This window comes from Gordionus sp. m RMFG-2023, chromosome 1 (assembly GCF_954871325.1).
Source record: "Gordionus sp. m RMFG-2023 chromosome 1, tfGorSpeb1-WG-v2, whole genome shotgun sequence".
NCBI classification, from domain to species: domain Eukaryota; kingdom Metazoa; phylum Nematomorpha; class Gordioida; order Chordodea; family Parachordodidae; genus Gordionus; species Gordionus sp. m RMFG-2023.
Genome location: NC_088775.1, coordinates 74,647,983 through 74,673,337, shown reverse-complemented (window position 1 = coordinate 74,673,337; position 25,355 = coordinate 74,647,983). Strand labels below are relative to the sequence as shown.

The 25,355-nt window shown below is 25.4% G+C and overlaps 1 protein-coding gene across 3 annotated transcripts; it reads right to left on the bottom strand.

The window, feature by feature from the left end:
• Positions 1-608: 608 nt before the first annotated feature.
• Positions 609-14,602, bottom strand: LOC135931804 (transmembrane protein 19-like). 3 transcript variants are annotated; one of them, XM_065469102.1, is made up of 6 exons: positions 14,551-14,602; positions 14,006-14,143; positions 8,763-9,083; positions 7,384-7,611; positions 3,305-3,457; positions 811-946 (listed from the first exon to the last, which is right to left on the bottom strand). In XM_065469102.1, the coding sequence occupies exons 1-5, from the start codon at positions 14,597-14,599 to the stop codon at positions 3,309-3,311; spliced, it is 885 nt and encodes a 294-aa protein (XP_065325174.1). In that variant the 5' UTR covers positions 14,600-14,602; the 3' UTR covers positions 811-946; positions 3,305-3,308. The 3 variants fall into 3 exon arrangements, with proteins under 3 accessions (XP_065325172.1, XP_065325173.1, XP_065325174.1); XM_065469100.1 differs by lacking the exon at positions 3,305-3,457 and having other exon boundaries at positions 609-946; XM_065469101.1 differs by lacking the exons at positions 3,305-3,457; positions 14,551-14,602 and adding an exon at positions 14,356-14,407 and having other exon boundaries at positions 609-946.
• Positions 14,603-25,355: the final 10,753 nt, after the last annotated feature.

Below are 25,355 nucleotides of genomic sequence, written 5' to 3'. Positions count from 1 at the left end.
CTGATTGAGCAATTAATAAGTACCAAATCACTTAAGCCCTCATAAACACTAGTAATTTAATATAAAATAGACCTTAGAATCAATGACCACAATCTTTGGTCAAAGGAGTTAATGATAAATATGTGAAAAATGAATAATAACAAAATAGAGTTTTGGGATGAAGCTACAAAAATATTTTTAAATCCCCAACCCCTCCCCCATGGAAAAATAGAGGATGAATAGCTTTTATATAAATACGAGACTATGTATCTGTATCTAGATTCATTTAAAAAGTATCTTTTAACAACACTGCTATTTACAGTTACGAGGATTTTATAAATTCATACCAATTTATCATACGATTGCGATATAAACACAATAATCTTTTTAAATAAAAAAACTCATCAGTTTCTTTTCTAAAATGAAATATATATTATAAGATGAATAATACAACTTTAATCAATTATTTTATTATAATAATATATTTTAAAAAAGGTGTAAATTTCAGACAATTTATTCAAAATACTTTTTAGCTACTCTGATATTAATTTTTATATAAATTAATTTTAAATATAATATTTAAAAAAACATTAAAAATTTATGGCGAAAATGGTTAAAAATTCCCGTGGTAAAATTTTAATAGATGCTGTAATAGGATTCCGGAAAAATCAGGCCTTTCAAAATAAAAAATATACGAGTGACATAAATGATTTAAGTTTTATTAAATTTGCTAATGGCCTAAGTTAACATACAAATTAGTTACAATATAGTTAAGATAAATTTCTTCAACAAACATTGTTTTATGGCATTAAAGCTTTGAAGAAATATGGCATTATTATTGTTATAAGGCAAGATGATAGCAAGTTAACTGTATTGTTGTCAAAAATAGGGAAATTATCGACGATCGCTACAATTTTTGGCATCGCATGGCTTTGCTTGGCTATACATTTTTTTTCAGTATCGTAGCCTTTGATTCCATAGATTTAATAATGTATATAAATAAATAAAATTATTATATATTAAATGATTCTCAATAAGGTTGACAAAAATCGATTTATTTAATTAAATCATGATTTATTTGATTTAAATATAAAAAAAATAATTTCATAATACATGCCTTGGCGGAAAATAACCCTTAGAGGGAAAATATATATTCATTTAGTTACAATAATTACTTGATTTCCTGTGAAATTAATATTAAAAAACTATTGAAGAATATACTCAATTTAAAACATTATAATTAAAATATAATAAAATAAATTTAATGTTAACAATGTTTGATTATCAAATATTTATAAACTGCATGAATAATTTTTATAATCAAATACTTAATATAATAATTAATACCATTATAATGATTTTTTAAAGGAGTTTATTATAGAGGTCTGCATTGGGCGGTTTTTGAACATTAGCCTGTGCAACCAATATTTAAAAAAATTTACCCGCCCAGCCAGCTCATAATTTTGAAAAAAAATACTCGCCAGCCCATTAGTCCAAAAAATTTTACCCGCCCATCCATTATTTATAAAAAAAATTTAACCCAAGCTCGCTATTATAAAATTTAATTATGGCCATTCTTGCAATTTTTTAAGTATCTAATAAAAATATTTTAGCATTACACCTCGACAAGAAATTTTATAATTATGGAAATTACTATATTAAGCATAAAAAAATTTCAATTTAAATTATGGATAATTTATTTGATCAAATAAAATACTTATGAAAAAATATAAATATAAAATTGATATTATATGTAATTATAATGCAAAAATAATAATGAATCGACATTTTCTAGTTTCAAACATGTTCTTCTTTGTTCTAAATTCCAGCAATGCTAAATTCTCGTTCAGAAGAAGCACTAGTTGCAGGAATTGCCAATTTCTTGCTAATCTTGATAGCTTTGGCAAATCTCTTTTTTGTTGTTTCCACCAAAGTAATTTTAAATATACAAAAAAGGTTTTATGATACCAAAAAAGGACATTTTAATATTTAATATCCAAAAAGTTCATAAGAACCATTTTTAATTAATATTTACCTAAATGATTTTAAATTTTTTTAGCCCACCCGCCCATTGCTTAAATTTCTTAACCCACCCACCCCACCAGTCAATAGTTTAAAATTTTTTTAACCCGCCCGTCGGTTCTTAAAATTTTTTGCCCGCCCTCCCATTTAGATGGTCGGGCGTCAGCGGGCGGGCCGAAACCTTGCCCAATGCAGACCTCTAGTTTATTATATAAGATTTAGGATCAGTATTTACAAAATTATTATTAATAATTAAATTTAAAAATTAATTATACCTATATTAATATATTAAAATAAGATATAATTTAAAAAAAAAGAATAATTTAAATTACAAGCAAAAAAGAATGTTGATTTAAATCGTGATTTATATTCAAAAAATTGATGATTGAAGTTCTTAATCACGTTTACGTTGTTTATTAACCGGCGAAACTTTCAGATAATTTGCATGTTTAATTTTAAGCAGGATATAAGATATGAGAATCGAAAGAAAACATCAGAATAATAATCATAGGAAAATTCTAGGAAAAATCTCACAAAGAAAAAGGAAAATTGCCGAAAAGTACCCCAGGATGTTTATATAAATAACATAGATGCTTATTAGTCTAAAATAATAAGTTCAAATTTAATTATTTCTCTTAGTGGGTTCGAGCAACACTCACTTTTTTTAGTATTTTGTTGATATTATTTACTCAAAAATATTTCTCTTATAAATGGGGAATCTTGTTTACCTAGGTGTGGTTAATAAATACCCCAAGCCTTCATAAATATCAAATATCTTAATAAATATAAAATCAAAATTTATGAAATTTTGTACCTCCTATTAAAATAAAGCTACCGGAAAAAGGATTACTATATTTAATTACTTATTATTAATTTGAAAAATAAGCTGGGTTGTCATTATCTCCACTGGATAAAAATAGGTTTTTGATGTTTATATTTTTAAAAAAATAGATTAAAAATATGCGATCGTTTACATAAACATTGCTAGTTAATGTTTAAATTTAAAAAAAACTCTATTATGCCGTAGGGTTCGTTTGATTGGTATTTGCTCTAGAGATTTTTTGCATTAAAACATCATATATTCTTATACTAACAATTTTCAAAAGAAGCTGATGATGCCTTGCCAAAAAAAAAGAAAAATGGATTATGTATTTCTTAAATAAGACGATGGTAGAAAAAATTTAACCTGTAGATAATATAATTGAATTTTACATCTTAGGAGAAGATAAAGGAAATTTTTTAACCAATCAGAAGAGTTGCAGTTATAAATAAAATATGTCAACAAAAAAAATCGTAAACTGACAGAATTAGGCCATGAAGCGAAAAAGTGAAATGCACCAAGTTTGATTCGTGAATCCCCCCACAAAATGGTGGATTATTCGTTCAATGAGCTTTAAGTAAAACAGCTTAGAGAAACAGGTTCCATGTTCCGAAGACCAAATCCCCTGCTCAGGATCTATTGGATTATATGATGTGAAACAAAATAAATAAAACTTTTATTTATAAAAATAGGTTAAGATCTTCTGGATCTATAAGTGCACTTGAGATAAAATTCATGAAGTGTGATCTCTAATTTTGGAAGAAAATCAATCCGGCTTTCGAAAGGCGGAAGAAGATATTGTTATTTATTATAAAAGAAAAGATAGAACCGATTTAACATATATTTCGTTTAATTACATTTTTTATGTATTATGATAATTCTATCATTTTTATTTTTTTTAAATATATATCTTAAAATATTGGGTGTTGTACGTTGATTTATGATTAGGGAAAAAATTTTTAAAAAAGGCGAGCATCTGAATATAGTCCACCATAATAGAAACCCGTCGCTTAATTTTGAAAAATGTTTTTTAGATGATTCATACACCCTCTAAAATAGTATAATTTTATTTTTAAAAAACGGATATGTTTCACAGTTTTAAATATTTAAAAACGCGACTTTCTAGGTCATCTGGTATATGGATACCAGTATCTTATTAGATATCATTTCGAAGTCATCCTAATATAGCATAATGTTGACTCAAACCTTTCTGATTTATATAATGAACATTAGAGTCCTACTGGCCTGAGCCGGGTTGTATAAATAAAATGGTGAACTGGACGGACCAGCCAAGTATGAATTTTTTATTTCTTATTATTCCTCTCTCTGCTTGAATTTCACAATTAAAAAATGAATTTAAAAAACAAGAAAAGTTTTAAATAATCATAATGGACCCGAATAACAAGAAATAGCGAAAATATTCTTTGCGATACCGGCTCATTTAGCAAGAAATGCAAATTTTTGAAATGTCAGCGGCATTTTTGGATAAAAGAACACAATTACTTCATAATAGAAAATTGGGTTGAATAAGTTTCATTTGGTCCTATGTCAGTTAGATGCGGAAAATTAGGCGCGTATCTAATATAGTGACAATTTATTGGTATAAAACAAAAGGAATTAAATAGAAGTCATTTTGAATGTTGGTTCTATTAATTAAATTTTTCATTTTTTTTTACAAAAATCTCAATTTAATTTACTAATTGCGTAAACTATAAAAAAATCTAATCATATCAAAAAACAAATTAATTTAATAAACCAATATTTATACCCTGATTTCTTTGGTTGACTAATTTACCATTTTATAAGGTATGTTTATTGGTGTAAATGCCTTTAATCATTCATTTCCCTCAATAACTATCGATTTTTAGACATATACAAAGCGCTAGCAAGTTACTAGCGCATTATTTAGATAGAGATGCAGGAAGTGAGTGATATAGATAAATTAAGACAAATGCTCTCTCTTCTCAAGATGAGGAAAAGATGTTGATAAAATTAAACATAATTCTTCCTACCCCTTCCCGTGGATGACGTAGCTGATGCCTTTTATGGACTTATACGAACACCAATTTATCAAGATAATGAAAGGGTCTTAGATAATCTTATCACGTATTATGAAGCGAAATGAATTGCCAAAATTCTTAGTAAAGGAGTGGCAAGCACCAAGGTTTCCAATTCCCCTTCGGAATCAATACGATGCTATATTGGAGGGAATCCCAATAACAAATAATGCAGTTGAAGGTAATTTATTTTTAAACTTGTTTTTTTATTATTACTATGCAATCATTTTTTATAATTTACTTTGAAAATTTTCTAAAAGTTGGCATAGAGCATTCTCGTCTGTGCTATAATCGCACCACCTTTTTAAAACAATAGTTGACCGAAGCAAAAATTGAACAATATACTTCTGATACATAACCACCAAGATCAAGAAAGGTGTATAGGGATACTGTTGAAAATTTTATATTAATTATATCTGATTATATAAATGGCCCGATTACTGATTATTTAAATATTTATTAAAATAATTAATCGTGTTTTTCAAGGATTTTTAATAAATCTATAAAATAAGTCTCAGTCTGGAAAAATTATTTTAAAGTCAATAATTTATTTTGAAATTAATATAATCGTTGTTGGATATTATTAAAATGCCAACCTCTGGCATGACACTTCCCTTTGTTGATCCCTTACCTATAAATCTAAAAAATAATTTGAACTTTTGGGGATCAACATACCTTATAATATAATAAATAGGTTTAACCAGAGTTGTTAAAGGATCGAATCAAAAGATAACCGATCCTGGATTCGATCCTAAATTTGTCAATTTTCTCGGATTTAAGATCCTGACCTTAAAATGTGGATCGTGATCGAGATCATTTTTTTAAATATTCGTTCCCGATCCTTTTAAAAATTATTTTTTTACTTAAAAAGCAATAAATAAAATAAAAATTTTGAAAATTAAATTAAAATATTATTTTAAAAAAAATATCTATCTACATCATATTTTATCAACCACCATTCTGCCTGTTTTTATATTTCAACAATTTCCCAAATTTTTTGTAAGAACAAGTTATATTTATTTTTTAATTATATTATAATATAAATTCTAGGTTTTAATAATGTCCTCCATTATAGATTTAGAAGATGATACATCTACTTCTATCGATGTGACAGCAGATATAAGTGAGAATGAGAATCTTTTACCATTTCATAATTTACGTAAGGATTTGACTTTATGTGAAACGGATGGAAGTAACCATACAATGATCTATGCTAAATGCTCTTTATGCAAAAACAAAATATCTTCTTCAAAGATTAGCAGTTCAAACCTAAAGAGGCATTTAGAAGTAATTAATTCTTTTAAAAACAATTTTTATTATTTTTTAAAGATCATAACAATATGCATTTAATAAAAATTATAGATTTCCTTCACTATGCAATATATTGGCATCAATAATTCACCCAAAATTTAAGCTCAATTGGCCTTTTATTAATCTGCCACAAAATTTGTTACTAAAAGAAAGGTTGATTACCCATTTAGAAAATTTGCAAGGTCAACCATACGCAAATCCTTCAAATGAATGCATGGATCGATACCTTTTTGGGAAAAACTTGTCACAAAATGCTCTTTCCATTAATAAATTTTTTTATTCTAATGATGATTCAGTGAATATTTTTAATAATTATGTTAATTAAAAAAAACATTTATTGAATATAACACCTTGACTATCAAGCGCTTAGATGGAGCGCTTATTTAGTGAAGCTAAACATGTACTTAATGGAAAATGTGGCTGTATAAATGATGATAATTTAGAAAAAAATTTATTATTAAAGGCTAATTTAATTATAAATAAATATATTCTAATTGTTATACTTATATTTTATATTCAATTACAATAAATTTATACCATATTTATTTATTTTTTATATTAGTTAATTTTGCATCGATTTTAAAATAAGGTCGATCCTGGATTTCGATCCTCTTTTTTTTAAAAGATCATGATCGGGATTCGATCTTTTTAAAAGGACCGATTAACAAGCCTGGGTTCAACAATTAAATCATGGTATAAATATTTGTTTATTAAATCAATTTTTTTTTATTTTATTAAATTTTTTATTGATATTAGGCAATTAGTAAATAAAATTTAGATTTTTATTTAAAAAAATGAAAAGTTTATTAATGGACCAACTCTCAACAATACTTATATTTATTTTGTTTTATACTAATAAATTTATAAAAAATTCCAACTATATATGATACGCGCCGAATTGACGCCGCGCCTAATTTCCAGCGCCGAATTATCGTGAGGTAATTTAATTTACTAAATATTTAATATTCATTATCAATAAAATTATTAGAATTATTACTGAATATTTATTAAATAAAATAAATATTTCAAGTTTGTGTTCATAATTCCTTTTAAATAAAGGGACATGGGCTACGCCGGGTTTAAAATTTTTATCCCCGGGCTTCGAGTGGGCAAGGGCCACCTAGAGTCTATGGCACCCTAGAGCATATTGATTATAGTTATGAAATAAAATTATCGAAAAAATAATATAAAAACCTGAGTATTGAAAAATGGCTCCCAAGATGGAATCAATAACCGAACCCAACAAGCCAGAAAAACTTGAAATGACCAAAATTAAGTTTAAAGTGAAGTAGGATATGTTGGAGCCTGAGATAGATTCGTTGCATTCCAGTAGTAAAGATGAGATTATGTAAGCCACGCCAACGAAAAGGCCTCCTAATAAGCTATATATAAGCCCTATAATTGTGACCCCACCGTTAGTTCCTTTTATTCATCATATTTATAAATTAGATTATTTAATATAGTCATGAAAATTTCACTTAATTTTTATGTTTTTAGTTGTTACATTTAAGTTTGTTTTTTTTATATTAAAACTTTGATTTATATAGTACTGTATGTATGTGAGGTAACGTAGTTAAAATTTGGGGAAAAAATAGCTTTTCATTCGTCACTTATCATTGGGAAAGTAACGAGTAAAATAACAAAATTACTTGTATGCAACTCGTTACTTCTAGAAATATTTTAAAAACATGAAAAAAAATTAGAAATAAGTTTAAAAAAAATTAGAAATAAGTAAAAAAAAATTATACATTATTTTATATGTTTTTTTTAAATGTTATTTTTATTCATACATATAATTGGATAATGATGTTATAAATTGATTCAAATGAAAAATTAACTCTTAAATAATTCATCCTATGTCTAAATTAAATTAACCGTAAATAGGAGAAATAAAAAAATTAACCAAAGGCTTATTTTGAATTTATTTTTTAGAATGATTTTTGAAAGTCAAAAACAAAAGGTGGTATTAAGCTTAAACAAAAGAGATAAAGAAAAGTAATTAAAATCCAATAATTTTAAAGAAAAGTCATTAAAATCCAAAAATTTTAAAAAAATTGATAAAGATCTTGAGGATTGTCAACTTTATTGAGAAAATTAGTCAAATTTTTAAAAAATAAAAAGTTAAGTATTTAATGAATTACTATAACTTAAATATATTATTTAAATATAATCTTACTTTAATAAGTCTTTAGCACAGCAAAAACTGTGTTCCTGCTTAACTGATCATAAAAAATGGTTAGAAATTTTTATACATTTTATTGATAACGATATTTTTCAAATATTAAATTTTCATAGTCTTAATTACATAATATTTTTTTTTAAAAAAAAAATTAGAAAAAAATTGTAATATTTGTTATTATTATATTTGAAAATAGGGAGGTGACGAAAAAAATAACGACGTTACTTTTTTAAAGTAAGTTTTACAGCACTTAAAATAATCAAATTTACTTTTTCTCATTATATCCTAATTAAATTAATGTTGATTATGTTCAAATGATAATATTTTAATAAATAAATCCATCAACGTCAATAATAAAGAACAAACTTATAGTATGTAATAATATTGAATCAACCTTTAGGCACTGTGTACCCGGTGGTTATAAGTATAGGAGACCCTAAATGAGTGATAGGAGCTAATTCTGAGGCCAAAGTATCCCCACAACTAGAACATATACTTGTTAGAATCGATATCGTCAAATGCATTAGGGTTGTAGATTCAAAAGTCTTAGAAAAAGATGATGACATGATACATTTATTGTCTAGAATTTTGTCATATGTAGAAGGTGACGAAGATTGATTTTGCTTTGACAAATAGAGGCTTAGAATGTATATAATTGCTAAAATCGCAGGTACACCACCATTGCATAAAACTTGAGTACTCTTTCTATAAGATGCTGTATTTATTTACAATATTTTATCTTTAAAATGAGCATAATAATCCAGTAAATTTTCTATAATAAGATTATATTTAAAAAATTTATAATCTAATTCAACGTAGGCGAATACTAGACCGGTCGTTTTTTGCGGTGAAAAGCTAACAAAGTTAATAAGATTTATGAATAAAAACTCTAAACAATTAATTTATGGATTTTCGATTCTTAATGTTTGATTATGAATTTAGACATTTTTTAATTTTTAGCTTAATTTTATAAAGTTTATGTGCAATTGTTATTTAATACAATCACAATCATGAACAGTGATATAAATAGGTTTTATTTTTTTTTTAAATTTACAATGTTTCTTATTCATTTATAAAAGAGGGTTGTAGAAAGCATGAGTTATACGAGGTTAAAGACTAAATGAATCAAGTAGTATGCAAACAATGTAATAAAAAATTATTAGGGCTTATACAACATGCTCCGGAAACAGTAAAGTTTATGTTTAACTAAAAAATTAGGAAGATAGTATTGAATAATAATATACGCACTGATAGTTTAGATTTAATTTTAAGTTTTAAAAAAAACTTTAAAATTCCTAAAATTATAATAACAAAAATTGTATTATAACGTTGTTCATCTTGATAAAATTATTAGTTTAAGTGCAAATCATCCAATAATACTAAAACCAAGACACTAACAAATGTATAATAAAAACTAATAAAGAAACCTAGCCTGATATATACATAATACAATTTGTAAATATTTAATATTTTTCTCTTATTACAATGTTAAATACAATATTTAAAATATATATTAAATATGTAGTAAATTTATCTGGAATAATGATTAATTCAGAATCCTCAATTGGTGATTCGGAATCTCTCAATTTTAAACCATTTACTGAGGAGAGGACGATGTCAAGGGGCGCTAGCTAAATCATACAGAGCACCCTTTTAAAAAATTAGACCCAAATTTGAAAAATGAAATATATTTTAATTAGCCCCCGATGTTGTTTTTTAAAAAAAATAAGCTCACAACTTTTCTTTTATTTAGATATTTTTTTTAAAAAAATGATAAAGTCAATTTTAATAAAAGATATTATTAATAATCTAAGAACTTTTCTTGTGGTGTATATGAAGAGTCGGGGCTGAGTAAAAGTTTGAACGGTAGGGAGTTCGTCTATCTGGGATCGTGTAAGAGGCATGAATAATTTACTCAAAAAAAACTTTAATTCAAATTTGTTAATAAAATAAAAAAGTGTATATCCAAATTAATCAAAAAAAATAAAGTATATTTTTAAGTATAATTTTAAAACAAAAAATTAATTATATCTCTAAGTATAAAAATTTGTCCCTTTTATAGGGAAAATAAAACGCGCAATTATAAATTAAAATAAAATTGGCGTAAAGTGAAAAAAGTAACGTTTTTGCAAAAAGGAATTGTGTTAGTTTTATCATACATAATTAGGGATAAAACCTACCCTCCTATACTTTCCGGAACTCTAATATACCTCTGGACGCAGGGCGATCTCCCGGACCTAAATATCCAACTTATATTTGCCGAACACCCTAATATTACTCTAAAAGTAAGAAAAACCCCTAGGTAAAAAGAAAACCCAAAAACCATATGTTAACCTTAAATGTACTTAATTCAAAACAAAAGAAGGGTAAAAAAACGCAAACTATTTTTAAGAAGTTTATAACAGTATATAAACTATTTTTAAGAAGTTTATAACAGTATATAAACTATTTTGCAATAATATATATATAATTTACTTTTCCATTGGCGAACATGATAAAATGTAATAAAAAATTAATAAGGGCAAAAAATCAAGATATTATCCTATTTTAAAAGATAAACTTTATTATTTATCTCTTAAACTTATTTAATAGATATCAATATCAATTAATATTCCTTTCAATTCTTGTTCTTGTAAATGTTCTTATTAAGCTTTAACATGTATTAAAAACATACACGTTGTCTTCTATGGGACAGAAACGTTCTAGCTCGTTGGCATTAAAAAATTTTATACGCCTCTTCTATTAGCTTATTAGGTTTTTAGCAAACTTTTTAAAACTTAAATAATTTTTAAAGCGTGTTTTCTAAATTTGGATTTTGTTGGAATCATATTCCGTCACGTGTAGAGAACTTCCCTGGGCATTTCAGACAATTTCGCAATGAAACTTTGAACTACCCTTATTTTATATTGATCTTTGATGTCTAAATTCCATAATAATAAACAAGGTTGAAATTTTATAAAAGCTGGATTACGATTCTGGCAAAAATCAGGTCTTTCAAGAGTATAACATGTGAGCTATAAATTAAATCATTTTTAAAAATTTGCTATTGATCTGATTTTATATCAATTTTTAAAATATAGTTACGATTTTTGATAATTTTTTTAAAACCCCACAAAAGCAAAAATAATATAGTGGCATATTTAGAATTTTTTTCAGAGGGAGGGGTTCAAAAATAATTTACATTTTAATAATAAAATCCTATTTATAAGTTAAAATTTTTTGAAGGGGTATATATTTACATCTCATTAGAACAAATATAAGTAAATATAACAGTTGTTAAAAGGTACTTTTAAAATGTAAATAAGCTATATCGTCTTAAGATATCATTACAATTTTCCCAAAGATACACTTGTTAAAGATTTTATTAAAATTCAAATTATGAAGTGAGCTAAAAAAATGATTGAGTTGATATCTCAATATAAAAAAAAAAATATAATTTATTGTTAAATTTTAGTTATAGACATTCTCAAAATTTTCATCATTAAGGCATTATCTGTAAAGATAATAGCCACACTAAAAAGTCGTTCTACTGGCACTTGAATGCAGAGTGGTGTTATACTTTATTTATAATGTTATACTGGGATAATATTTAATTATACTAAAATCCCCACATTCAATACTCATTTCTAAAGGAATAATATAAAATTTGACTAGTTATTTATATCCCTGGGGAGTGCTTAAAAATATCATATAAAATTATTGGATCTTTATTCAGAGGTTTCTGATTACAATTAGCTGGAAACTTTCATCAACCAAAATTTAAAATTACGTCATGATTCAAGTGTAAAATAAAGTTTCTGGTTTATTTAATATTTTATGAATTGAATTTAAATATTTTTTTTAATATAAAAAAAAGTAACATAAAATGATAACGAAATGTATCAAAAAATAGATAGATAGCTCTAAAAATTTAACTAGATACAGATACGGAAATTTTGTATCTAGAGATTTTAAGAACTCTGAAATATAATATTAATTTATATATATATATATATTCTTCAAGCAAGAACTCAAGTATGCATCAAAGACTGTAGAAAGCAAAATTTTGCTACAATTTGAATTTCTCTTTATTTTCAAGCACAGCCATGGATTTTATAATATCTCAGAACAAGATTAGTTTTTAAAAAAAAATTTTATTGGTCCTTATTTTATTATTGATTATTTTCATGTCATCCCAAAATTTTAATATTTTGTTATTTTGTATAATTTTGGCTATATTTTACAAATTGTTTCAAGGAGATTGAAAATATGAGCAGTAAAATTACTCTTCTGAAAATTAGTCCAGCCCAGATTTTTAAAATCATACTATTTTTTAGTACATTCCAGGGTGGGTTCTTAGGTTAGACCAGTTTCTCCTGCAGGTCTCAGATAAAAATGTAATAATTTGTATTATATTTTAACTTTATGATAATATTTTCTCATTATTTTATATTATAGATATATATCTTTTTAAAAAAATAGCAATTTTTATCACCCCTCTGCCTTTTTGAAAAGGTCAACGTGCACCTGGACAATGCTCAAATTAAATATTGCCAAAAATGAATTCCAGAGTATCAATTAAAATTTTTAAATAATTTCAGTTCAAAGGATGTTAAAATTTTCTGAAATACAAGGTAGGTCCTTTATACTAGTGATCTGCATCGGGCCTAATTTTTCAAGCCCAGCCCGGCCCAAAATTTTTCTAAAAAAGATTTGCCGGCCTGGCCCAGCCCGAAATTTTTTTTAAAAAAATTAACCGGCCCGGCATAGCCTGAATTTATTTAAATATAGAAATTAATTTTTATAATTATTCAAAATAAAAGACATATGTTATATGACATTTAATTTCAATAAATAAAAAATTCAATTATAAAATAAAAATTTCAAGGTCCGACCCAACCCAGCTCAAATTTTTTTAAAAATATTAGGTCAGGCCTAGCCTAAACCCGATTATTTTAAATAAAATTAGGCCCAAACTTGGCTGGGTATGGGCTGGGCCTAACTTTGCAGATCTCTACTTTATACATATTTGGGATACATTTTGAAAAATAAAATTTTTCAGATTTAAAATTACTCTGATGAAATGGTTTAAAATTGAGATTTCAAATACCATACACCCCCCCCAGACCATCATACCCATCAAGACCAAGATCTTAAATGGTTCTTGATAAAATTAGCATACATATATTTAATATAACAGGCTAAAAATTTATTTAGAGTTATAAACTTGTGATTTTTATATTAATCCATTTTAGGTGGCTTTTTTTAATTTTTATATTTGTTTGAACCTAAAATTTTTTGATTTAATCAATGATTTTAAAAAAAATTGCTTAATTTAATTTGATATTTCACCCTGATAAAGATTACAGCCTTTTATTTTTTTAAAAAAATGTCTTGATATAAATAACAGGTCTACAGAAATATCAATTGCAAGGACTTGGGTTTATAAAAAATAATTTTCTGCCTAATATGGGTTATTGAAAAAAAATATTTTAAGCCCAGCATTACATATTATTAATTTTGTATGACCTAATTGGGTCTTTAGCCCAGGCCTGCAAGTATCTGATGTATAACATTTAGACAATTTTAAATTACTGTAATATAAAGATATTTAAATTCATCTAAATTAAAAAGGTTTTATTGAAATAAATTAAAAACTTTTATGCCAATCTGGATCACATTTTCTTTTAAAAGTTGCCTTATATTTGGTAGCCTTAGATGCTGTAAGAAAGAAAAATGTCATAGCTATGCTAAGTGAATAAGAAGTCATAGTAAGAATGAACCCAACAACAAATGCTATGATTTATAAAATAAAAAATTATTTATAATATTGATTATCTGTTAAATATATTTATGTGTATTTAAATAAATGTAGATAAACTTAATAAAAATATGATATATAAGACATTATATTAACTATTTTATTTCAAAATAAATAATTATTTGATTTTAGACTCTTATTATATTCATATTTAATACAGTATATGATAAATATTAATATCTAAAACCTGTCAATGATGCATTAAAATTTAAACTACTTTTCATATATCCATAAATTACAATTATTAAAGGAAATAATATTGCAATTAATAGTTTATAGATGAAGGATTGAGATATAGCATAAAAGCTATGAAAATTATGTGCAATTAAAATGTTATTGTATAATAATATGAGTAAATTTAATTGATATAAGTTAAATATACCAAGAAATAATATTAAAAACAAAATCCTAATAACTTCTATTTGAACCATAAAATTTTGAAATGATTATTTTAATGAATGAATATTTTTTTTATTTTATTAAAAATTTCTATCATATTAATAAAAAATACAATCTCATAATTGTGTTCCCAAAGGTAAATTTTTCTTAAAGCATATATAAAAATTCTTTAGCATCATTTGTAAAAAGCCGGATTTTTGGGCCTAAATTTTTTTAAAAGTTATAAAATAGCGAAAAACTGCCGTCTGTAAAATAACTATCGGAGTAAATTGGAAGTTTTAAATTCTTGTATTTTTTTGATCTTTTTTGTTTCTACTTGTGTTAGTAGATTGATATTTAAGTTAGGGTTTTGGCAAATTGGTACGATCGACATTTTGTCAAATAAATTATCCTTAATTCTCTTCATGAATGGTATATTTATTTAAATACTTTACAATTTATAATATCGATAACAAAATAGAAGAAAAAAATATATAAGCTGGAACTTATGTCAACAATGTGGTAGATCCAAAAATTAATAAGGAATTTTTTTTATAAAATATTTTTTATTCACTTTAAACCATTAATTTTAAACATGACTAATATTTTGTTTTAAAAAATAAATGATATTTGTTTATATTAAAGTAAATATTAAATGAAAAAAATATATATAAAGATTTGAATGAATGTTAACGCGTTCCTAAGCTGAAAGTTGAACGTGAATGCGTTCAATTTTTAACGATACTAGTGATGTGTCCTTAAAATGACTAAATAATATAATATAAAATTTAATTTTTTTCATAAATAGTGACAAAAACTTGTTTTTACTAAAATAAATCTCCTATCCTATAAAAATATTTTCTAGCTATATATAGGCTAAGGAAACCTGTCTGAAGGTCAGGTAAAAAGGGCCAAAAGGCCTACAAAAGAAAGGCAAATCTCCCAAAAATTAATTAATCCTCCTCCCCCCGTAGGAAAATCCTGGCTATGCCTATAAAACAATCCATATTAATAAAAACATTTACAGGAATATATTAATACAAATTTAAAACGATATGATTTAATATTTTCTTATATAAAATTCTATATCAGTGGCGTCGCTAGGGGGGGGGGGGGCACTGGGGCTAGAGCCCCCTGAAAAATTTGAATAGCCCCCTTAAGCAAAATTTTTTTTTTAATGGCTCCAATATCTCCTTGAGCTAAAAATAGATTTTTTTAATTGCCCTCTTAATAATTTCTTTTATAATTCTATTGAGTAATATATAGATTATAATTATCTTAATTTTTATTAAATGAATGCTATTTTAATTATTAGATTATTACATATAAATTATACTATGTCAGCTTGCAATCAAATTCTGTGTTTAAAATATAACAATATCACTCACTAAATATTAATTTAGCTTTAACAGTTGAAGATTAATTGACTTTTATTATTTAAATTATTATATAACCCTAATAAATATAATCATTTATTAATTGAAAATTAATAATTTAATATTTTAGCCGAGTTCAAAATCACTAATCAACTATATTATTGATTTTTAAATTTAATTACCATGTCTCTTTCTAAAATTATTTATGGTCCAAATCCAAATAAGTATAAGAGATTTATTTATAAAACGTAAGTAGGCATATAGTTTATATCTATTATATATAATTTTTTTTAAATATAAGGTAAAATGCAACTTTTACAGACTTATCTGACAAATATATTACAGTTAATATTTTTAAAATTTTACTAATAAATGCTTTTGATAATAAATACAAGTAACAATTTGCTTACAAATATTTAACGCCATCATTTAAAATATAATTAAAGTTAAACGTATTATTATTCATCCCACAATAGATGTAAAAAATTAGATATCTTTTCTTCTCTTTTTTACGTGTTTTTAGGAAAGCTATATTTTTCTTCTTCGAAAAATAGATTTGAGTTAAATCTTTAATACAAATATATTTTTGATATTATTACAAACTACTATTATTTTAAGATATAATATACCAACTAGAGATGGTGCGACAATAATATATAAAATCTTAATTACTTTAATGGTATCACTCTGGTTCTTATTTTGTAGTTACAAAATGTTTCATTTCTAATATGGCATCCTTGCCGGGTAAATAACTCAAGGCTTCAATATATTTGCATAATTTCTTCTAAAGGTTATAATGTTTTTGTTTTATCAATTTATCTAACAGAATAAATTGTGATGGGTTAACATCTTGAGTGTCATGCATAGGACGGCAAATTAACCAGCATCTATTATTTGTGTGCTATGTAATTTAAGATTACTACTACAGCTGCTGAGAGCATATGATCGCATATTTTAGATAAGCAATAGGTTAACTGTGTAGTCGTTTATATAAAATTGAAAATGGAAGATAATCTTTTAGAAATTTAATATCATACAATAATTTTCTCGATTACTTATGTAGTTTCCATCATGTAATCTAAGAGGAAGCTCTAACCAGCATATAGTTTTATGATTTGTATTGGTCGTTTATATTCTCTTCTTCAAGAATAGTAGATTTGGTAAGGTCTATGAATTTTTTCTTATTAGTCCATTCTATAAAACATTGTCTAAAATGGTAATAGAGAGTATATTAGTTTCATGACCTTTTGTCAATGTAAGTTGCTAAGAATTATATTTTATTATGTAGTTTTCAAAAACTATTATCAATTGAGGCATATATAAAATAATTAACCTTTTTTATCATATATTATTCTTTAGACGCAAAATCATTTTATATCAACAATCAAAAATATTTTATACTGTAATAAATAGATTTTCTATTAAAAATTTTTTAGTTGAGCCCCCTGAGATTATAAAGGCTAGCGACGCCCCTGTTCTATAATAAGTTAGTTTCATTATAATTACTTATGTACTAGCAAAGTTAAGTGATTTCTTATATTAATATTGAATGTATCTTGTTAGAATTTACAAATTCAAAATGAGATAATTAAATATTTTTATATAAAATTTCATATTAAGTTAGTTTCATTAATATTATAATTATATACTTACCAGGCGCGTACGCAGGAATTTGGTCTGGGGGGGGGGGGGGGATAATAAAAATTTTTAAGAAATATTATTGTTTTTTAAAAATATCAAGCATAAATTTATTAGGACTAATAACTATTTCTAATACACAATTTTAAATTTATGTGAATTATAAAAAAATTATATGTAAAGAATCACTTAAATGACCCAAAATAGAAATTAGAATTTTTTGAGCCTTTACACAAAAAGTTTCTTAGGAATAATTGCATTATATATGTTATATATTTACAATGTAAAATCCAATCTTCGTTGTGATTGAGCTAATTTTTCAATTATCTCATCCTTGCTTGTCGTCAAATGCCTATGAATATTCAAAAGATCCAAACCTTTCAATCTACTTTCAGATGTTGTACTACTTGGTATGTTTTTCAGAGACATGCAGGCCCGACCCCAGGGCTGGGCAGTATTTTAATTTTTTTAAATATACCCGGGCCGGGCCCGAAATTTTTTTAAAAAAACACCCAAGCCGGGCCTGAATATTTTATTTTAAAAAAAGCCGGGCCGGGCCTGAAATTTTTTTAAAAAAAGCCGAGTCGGGCCTAAAATTTTTAAAAAAAAAGCCAGGTCTGGCCTGAAATTTTTTTTAAAAAAGGCCAGGTCTGGCCTGAAATTTTTTTTAAAAAAACCCAGGCCGGGGCGTAAAAAATCTTTAAAAAAAATCCGGCCCGTGCCCTGCAAATGGTACTTCTGCAGGCCTCTGTTATTCTTCTTAAAAAAGAGAATGTTCTCTCATTAGTTTACTAATGGGAAGAGTTTATAAACCTTTTTAATACATTGGGAATTTAATCTAAAATGTGTTTGAAATAATTCAGAGCATCCATGGCATTTTTTGGGACTATATTAACCATTGTTAATCTTATAAACATAGTTATTCAGCTAGTAAGGCATATAAGATACTTTAACATCTTCATAATAAAAATCTAACAAATATTTTTTTTTTCTATCACCATCTGAAAAAGGTTGGAAGGCTTTTGTGGAAGTAATATTTGCAGATTTAAATGTATCTGTATTTAAGATATACTCTTCTACTGATCCTATATTATGTTTTAACGATGAGCTTGCCTTGTTACAAGTCGAGGGAGACAAATATTAAACACGTATAGCTCTGCTTTTGACTCAACAATAAAATATGAAATTCTTCATCAACATTAGCCCTAATTTCCTTGAGTTCTGATAAAATGCTCTCCGCTATTCTCATCTTCTTAATCAAGTCAATGTCATGTTTTTGAAAAGTAATACTTAAAATAGTTGTATAATTAAATAATACATTCTAATGAGAAATAAAATTTGGAATAAGCATTGAATCCAATAATTTTCTTGCTTCTGATGAAATATTTCTTTCAGGCAATTGTGATATTTCAGTAATAGCAAATAATTGGCTCTTCTAACTCCTTAAAAGCTGTTACTGCTTGATGGCAGAGACTATCTCGTTGGACAAGGTTGCAATTTCTTTTTCCCTGTTGGACAAGAAGTTTCAGAAATAATAATTATTTGACTAGAAATTTGAAAATGGTAGATAAATATTACGCCACAAAAATTGGAAAATAATAAGTAAATATTACGCCGGAAAACTTGAAATCGAAATTAATTGATAAAATAACTTAGTAGATAAATGTGATAATAATTGTAATTAAATATATATTTAATATGAGATACGAATAAATATTAACAAATATAAATTAATATAAACAATATTGAAAAATTAATCCGGCATCTGCATTTTTTGGCTTTGGGGGGGGGAGATTTGTCCCCCTGCCCCCCCCCCGCTGCGTACGCCAATGATACTTGCATATGTAGTTGCAGAATGTATGTATATCCATGTTCGGTTGCTAGTTGTTACATCTCATTCCACCTCCTTTATCCAATCCAAACCATCTTTTACAATTGTAAACCTTGGATGGTGCAATGTATAAGCATTGTATAATAAACAAATTATTATTTTATTTTAGGACATAATTTATTTAACTATAGTAGTTTCAAGACCTTTTGTCAATGTAAGTTTCTAAGAATTATAATGCCTAATGTGGTTTTATTTAAAAACTATTATCAATTGAGGCATATGTATGTAATTAACTTTTTTAATTACTGTAATTTTTAAGACTCAAAATTGTTTTATATCAGCGAAAATATATTTTATTATGTAATAAATGGATTTTTTATTAAAAAATATCATATTTAGAAATGTTTTATATAGTTTTAATTATTTATGTGCTAGTTTATTTTGTATGCATAATATGCTAAATGACACAATATGAAATTCAGAATAATAGTTCCAAGTTAGTAAATCTTAAAAATGTATTATATATTAATATAAAGCATGGCCTAAGGCCGAGGAAAAGCAAAGGGTGGGATGAATAATAAGATATTTAATTTTTAATAATATTTTTAAATAAATAGATGGCGTTAAAGAATTGAACGTAAATTGACACTTAGATTTATTATCAAAAGCATTTATTAGTAAAATTTATTAAAATATTAGCTGTAATATATTATATAACTGTTAAATATGCTTGTTAAAGTAGCATTTTACCTAATATTTTATAACCATCTATTATAATAATCCTCAAAAAACGTCAATCAAATTTAGCCAATAGTGTTCTTTTAAAAAAATTGTGATTATAGGGTAATCGGTCCAAAAGTAATCATGTAAAAACCTTAACATTCATTCAAATTTTATAACACATTTTACCATCTTCACTTCATAAGGTTTTTTTTATAGTTTATATATTTAACCTACAGGAAACGTTAATATATTGGAATATTCAAGTCTTTTAAAATTGGCTTCAAATAAATTTAAACTTCAAACTGGGTAGAATAAAGGAGAGTTTTAATGTCACAGTATGCCTCTAGGAATTTAGGGGTAAAACAATTTTATTATCAAAACGATTTTTAAAGTATACTTTGATAAACTTTTTGAATATTTTAATTTTTTTAAAACTTAAATTTCTTTAAAACTTAAATGTGTCCAAAGTGTTGTTATTAATTTGTGAAAATTTTAAGGATTTTTTTAAAACATTTTGGATGCAGCTTAAAATAAAATTTTAGTTAATTATTATTCAATAAATTTTTTGGGTTTAAGGAAAAGTTATTTGGAGAATATAATAATATTTCTTAAAATAATAAAAATAAAATTTGGTATATATTCTATCTCCAGTTTTGGAATAATAATAAAAATGATTATTTTAGAAAGGGACTATTAAATATACACAAGAATTTCATATAAAACCTGCACTCATCATAAAAATTTATTTAAATGCTTTTAAGACCTTCATAAATACTCTTTTAAACAAAGACCTCCTATCATAGATTTAAATCAAATATGAGGTCAACCTGATTGTCTCACAAAAACTATGTGGTGGTATCCATTGGCCATTTAGAAGATTATTGTCAAGGGTCAAAATTCAGGGTCTTAATTTATTAGGTATACATAGCAATTAAGATTGATTGTTAAGGGAGAAGTTAAAAGAGTATTTATGAAGGTCTTAAAAGCATTTAAATATTTTTTTAAGATAAATGTAAGTTTTATATGAAATTCATGTGTATATTTAAAAGTTCCTTTCTAAAATAATCATTTTTATTATTATACCAAAACTGGATATAGAATAGATACCAAATTTTATTTTTATAATTTTTAGAAATTTTATTTTAAGCTGCGTCCTAAATGTTTAAAAAAATCCTTAAAATTTTCAAAATGTTTGATATGATTCAATTATTAATTATTTATTAAAAGATATGTAAATATTTAATTGTATTTATTATTATATATTACCATTCAGTTATTAAACTTTATATGAACTTATTATTTGATATGGTTATATTTAAATTTTATTTATATACTTAATAAATAAATATATATTGTAAATAATTGTATCAATATTTAATAAACAGTTGGAAAATTAATAATAACTTTTATTTTGAAAGATAATATAATTTTTCCATAAAATATATAAAATTATTATATTTGAGTTATATAATAAAATTATAATAGAAATGATATAATCTTTTAAGAATAGGAATAGGAATATTTTTATTAATAACTATAGGGTTTTCCTTTTCTTTGTTGGCATTATCTTGATCTAGCTATTATTCAAGAATAAATAACAAATAATAGTAACATAATGTACAGAATCATTAGACATAAGGATAGCAATTTCATTAAGGTATGATGCAGTTAATTTTATATACATATATAAAATAATACTATTCCGAGATGTCAATTTTTAGATTCCTAAAATAAAAAACTATTTTATATTTTTGCCTTTTAATATTTTACATTTGTCTGTCAATTTTAAAATTGACTCAGATATTTGGTAATATCATCAATATTTTCTTTTAACCATATATATTGTTTGACATATGGTAGATCCTTATTTTCCAGCACCTTTTAATGTTACGATCTGAGTTATTGTAATATATTTATTGTATGGTTTAAGAGAAAATTGGCAGATATTCCAAGAGAAATTGCAGATATTATTAACAGTGTAATATTTTGAAGAATAAAATAAAAATTAAATAATTTTGTAAAAATTGTCCACTTACTAATACTTCAATTACCATTAAATAATTCAATCTATTATAATATAGTGTTGTATATTTTCTCATAACTTCATAATTGTAGAATGTATGTTATTCATAACTTATTATAACATTTTTGATGAAATGTATAACATTTTTGTTTTACTTATATATCATTTGACTATGATTGTAGTTAACCTCCTATCATTTGATCTTAAAATATCTTTTTATTTTTTCTATTGTAATTTAAAATCAATTTCTTAAATTAAATTTTATAATTTGTAACTAAATAATAAATCATTTGGAAAGGTGGTGGTTTGTTTAAAATTTAAATTAGGATGAACATATCTTCAGCATGGTACTTTAATGTGTATTCATGAATTTCATCTAATGATAGGTAAATCAGATATTTCCCCTTCATTTGATGATAATTTTGAAAAATTTTCCCAATTAATATATACATATATTAGACAGATTTAATTCTTAAAAACCCCTTACTATTTTTCAGGATTCAAGGGAAAAATTAATTATTCTGAATTTTCCTGGGCTTGGGAAATATTTTTCGCAATTAATTTGGACTTGGACTTAGCTTGCTAAACATTTTTCAAAAAATTTTTTAATTTTAAATATGGGCTAGAAATTGGCCTGAAAATTTCTTTTGAAAACATGGCCAGGCCTGATCGAAAACCAAGGCCCATGCAACTATCATATTCTGATTGTATTTTTAAATGCATTGTGACTTTTTATATATTTTATTTCAGTTCTCAACTACCAAAATTATTATGGTCTTTGGCAGGTTTGAGAAAATTTTCCCAAGTGCGTGGACCTGGCTTGGGAATTTTTTTAATATTAGGCATAGGTGTAATATTTAACACAGAATATTTATATGGCCCTCAAAAGCTAATTTAAATATTATTTTTATTCAAAAAAATAGTATTCACTCTTAGTCTAAATGGGTTGGCCTTGGTCTGAAGTAGGGGTGAGCAGGGTTAAGATAGAATAAAAAAAAGATATGGTTTTTAAAGATTTACCTATCTCCAGGTTTGGGAAAAAATTTTGAAAATTACTATGGGTTGGCCAGGCTAGAAAAATTTTTACAAAATTATTATGATTTTGACTGGGCTTGGAAAATATTTTTATAAATTATATTGGGGTGGGCTTGAGGAAAATTATGAGCTTGGACGTTTGATAATTTTTTTATTATTAACTATGGGTCAGAAATTGGCCTTAAGCAAGTTATTTTGCAGGCTTGGACTCGGCCTGATCAAAAAATCAAGGCCTATGAAAATCTGATTTTTATTGTATTTTTAAATTCATTATGATTATTTAAATGTTTTATTTCAGTTCTAAACTACCAAAATTATTATGATCTTTCATTGGGCTTGGAAGAATTTTTTAAAATTATTATGGCTTTGTACTTTGACTGGGAATTTTTTTTAATATTAAATATTAGGTATAAGTGATCAATAATATTTAACAAATAATATTGGTATTATCAAGTAAAAGTTTTAAATTTATTCTAACTCAAACAATAGTATTTAGTCTTAGTTTTAATGGATTGAACCTGGCCTGAAGGGGGGAGGGGGTAAAAAGAATAAAATTGGATATAATTTTCAAATAACAGGTAACATCTAGCAAAAATATAAGAAGATAATTCTTATTCCCTGTCATTTTTACGGGCTATCTACTAGTTTATATATAATAGAGGATTATAAACTATATATCTACTTACTTTTTATAAAAAAATCTTTTACACTTATTTGTATTGGACCTTGGAAATATTTTTAGAAAGAGACATGGTAATTAAATTTAAAAATAAAAAAATAGTTGATTAGTGATTTTGAACTCGGCTAATTGCAATATTAAATTTGTTAATTGTCAATTAATAAATTATTATATATATTTAATTAGGGTTATATAATAATTTAAATAATATAAGTTAAATAAGCTTCAACTGTTAATACTAAATTAATATTAAGTGAGTGATATTTAAATTCTATTTTTAATACAGAATTTGATTGCTAGCTGACATAGTGAAAGTATAAATTATATGTATTAATCTAATCTAAATATTTATTTATTAAAAATTTAGTTAGTCTTATTAATTTTTAAATAATATACTTAATAGAATTATAAAAGAAATCGTTCAGGGGACAATCGAAAATTTTTATTTTTAGGTCAAAGGGATATTAAGGAGCCAGTAAAAAAATTTTGCTTCAGAGGGTTATTCAATTTTTTCAGGGGGCTCGAGCCCCTGCTCACCCCTCCATAGTGATGCCACTGAAGGCGCTGCATCTGATATTAATTCCCCTATCGGTTTATTTAGTTTTTTTATTTAATATTTTATACCTATATTAATAATTTTATTATCACCCAGTTGCCTCCATATGATATTTCTATTACCACTACCACAATCCTCATGTCACCTCATGCATATTTTGACATATATTTGATACACCTTCTTTAATGCCAAATGAATGGCGAAAAATTATTGAAAAGGCTCAAATAAAAAAAACCCAATTTTCTACATGTTGCAAGAATGGGAAATTTTTATCGCAATTTTCCCCTTCTCCTCCAAATTTTATATATTTATTTACCGTGGAGCATTGTTTATCAACCTACTTTTTAACAAACATTAGAGCATTTGATTCTGCATTGTTATTCACTTTACTAAGAGTTAATATAAATAATACTTTATTTAATACCCTCTCCAGTAATTATACCTTTCAAATTAATAGACAGGTTAACCATCGCATTGGTTACCCTACCAACATTAGGGGACACACCTAAATTTTCCCAAATATATATAAGATAGTGTAAATGAAATACAAAACAGTCATAATCAGAATCCTTTTTTAGATTGTCATCTTTTAATGAAATTGCAGGAAATTATTCACAACTATAACCTGTTTGCTTCTTAATTTATGAGAGTACTATAATCACTAATAACTTTCCTAGCATATCTTTAAACCTAAATCTACTCCAAGCTTTGGTATACTATATTGCAATAAACCTACCTCATCTGAAATAGCGGTATTATTTATTAGTTAAGGAGAACCAACCCGAGACATAGCCACATATAGCTGTCCCTGTGAAAAAACAGGATGAGATAAATACAATTTTCTTCAACGTTTGTCACTGAGCTTTATTAATTGTCATGACATAAGCAGGTGTCTCACGGTAAATTTACGGCGCTTAAAGAAAAATGGTAAGCCAGAATCAGTTGAAA

Excerpts from the sequence above, each read along its gene's own strand:
- LOC135931804 (XM_065469100.1), bottom strand. The coding sequence starts at position 14,599 with ATGGTTCAAATAGAAGTTATTAGGATTTTGTTTTTAATATTATTTCTT. Across the intron at positions 9,084-14,005 it reads TGATCCAGATTGGCATAAAA|CATCTTATAGAAAGAGTACT; the intron begins GTTTTTAATTTA and ends AAATAAATACAG. Across the intron at positions 947-7,383 it reads AGCCATTTTTCAATACTCAG|GCTACGATACTGAAAAAAAA; the intron begins GTTTTTATATTA and ends ATGGAATCAAAG.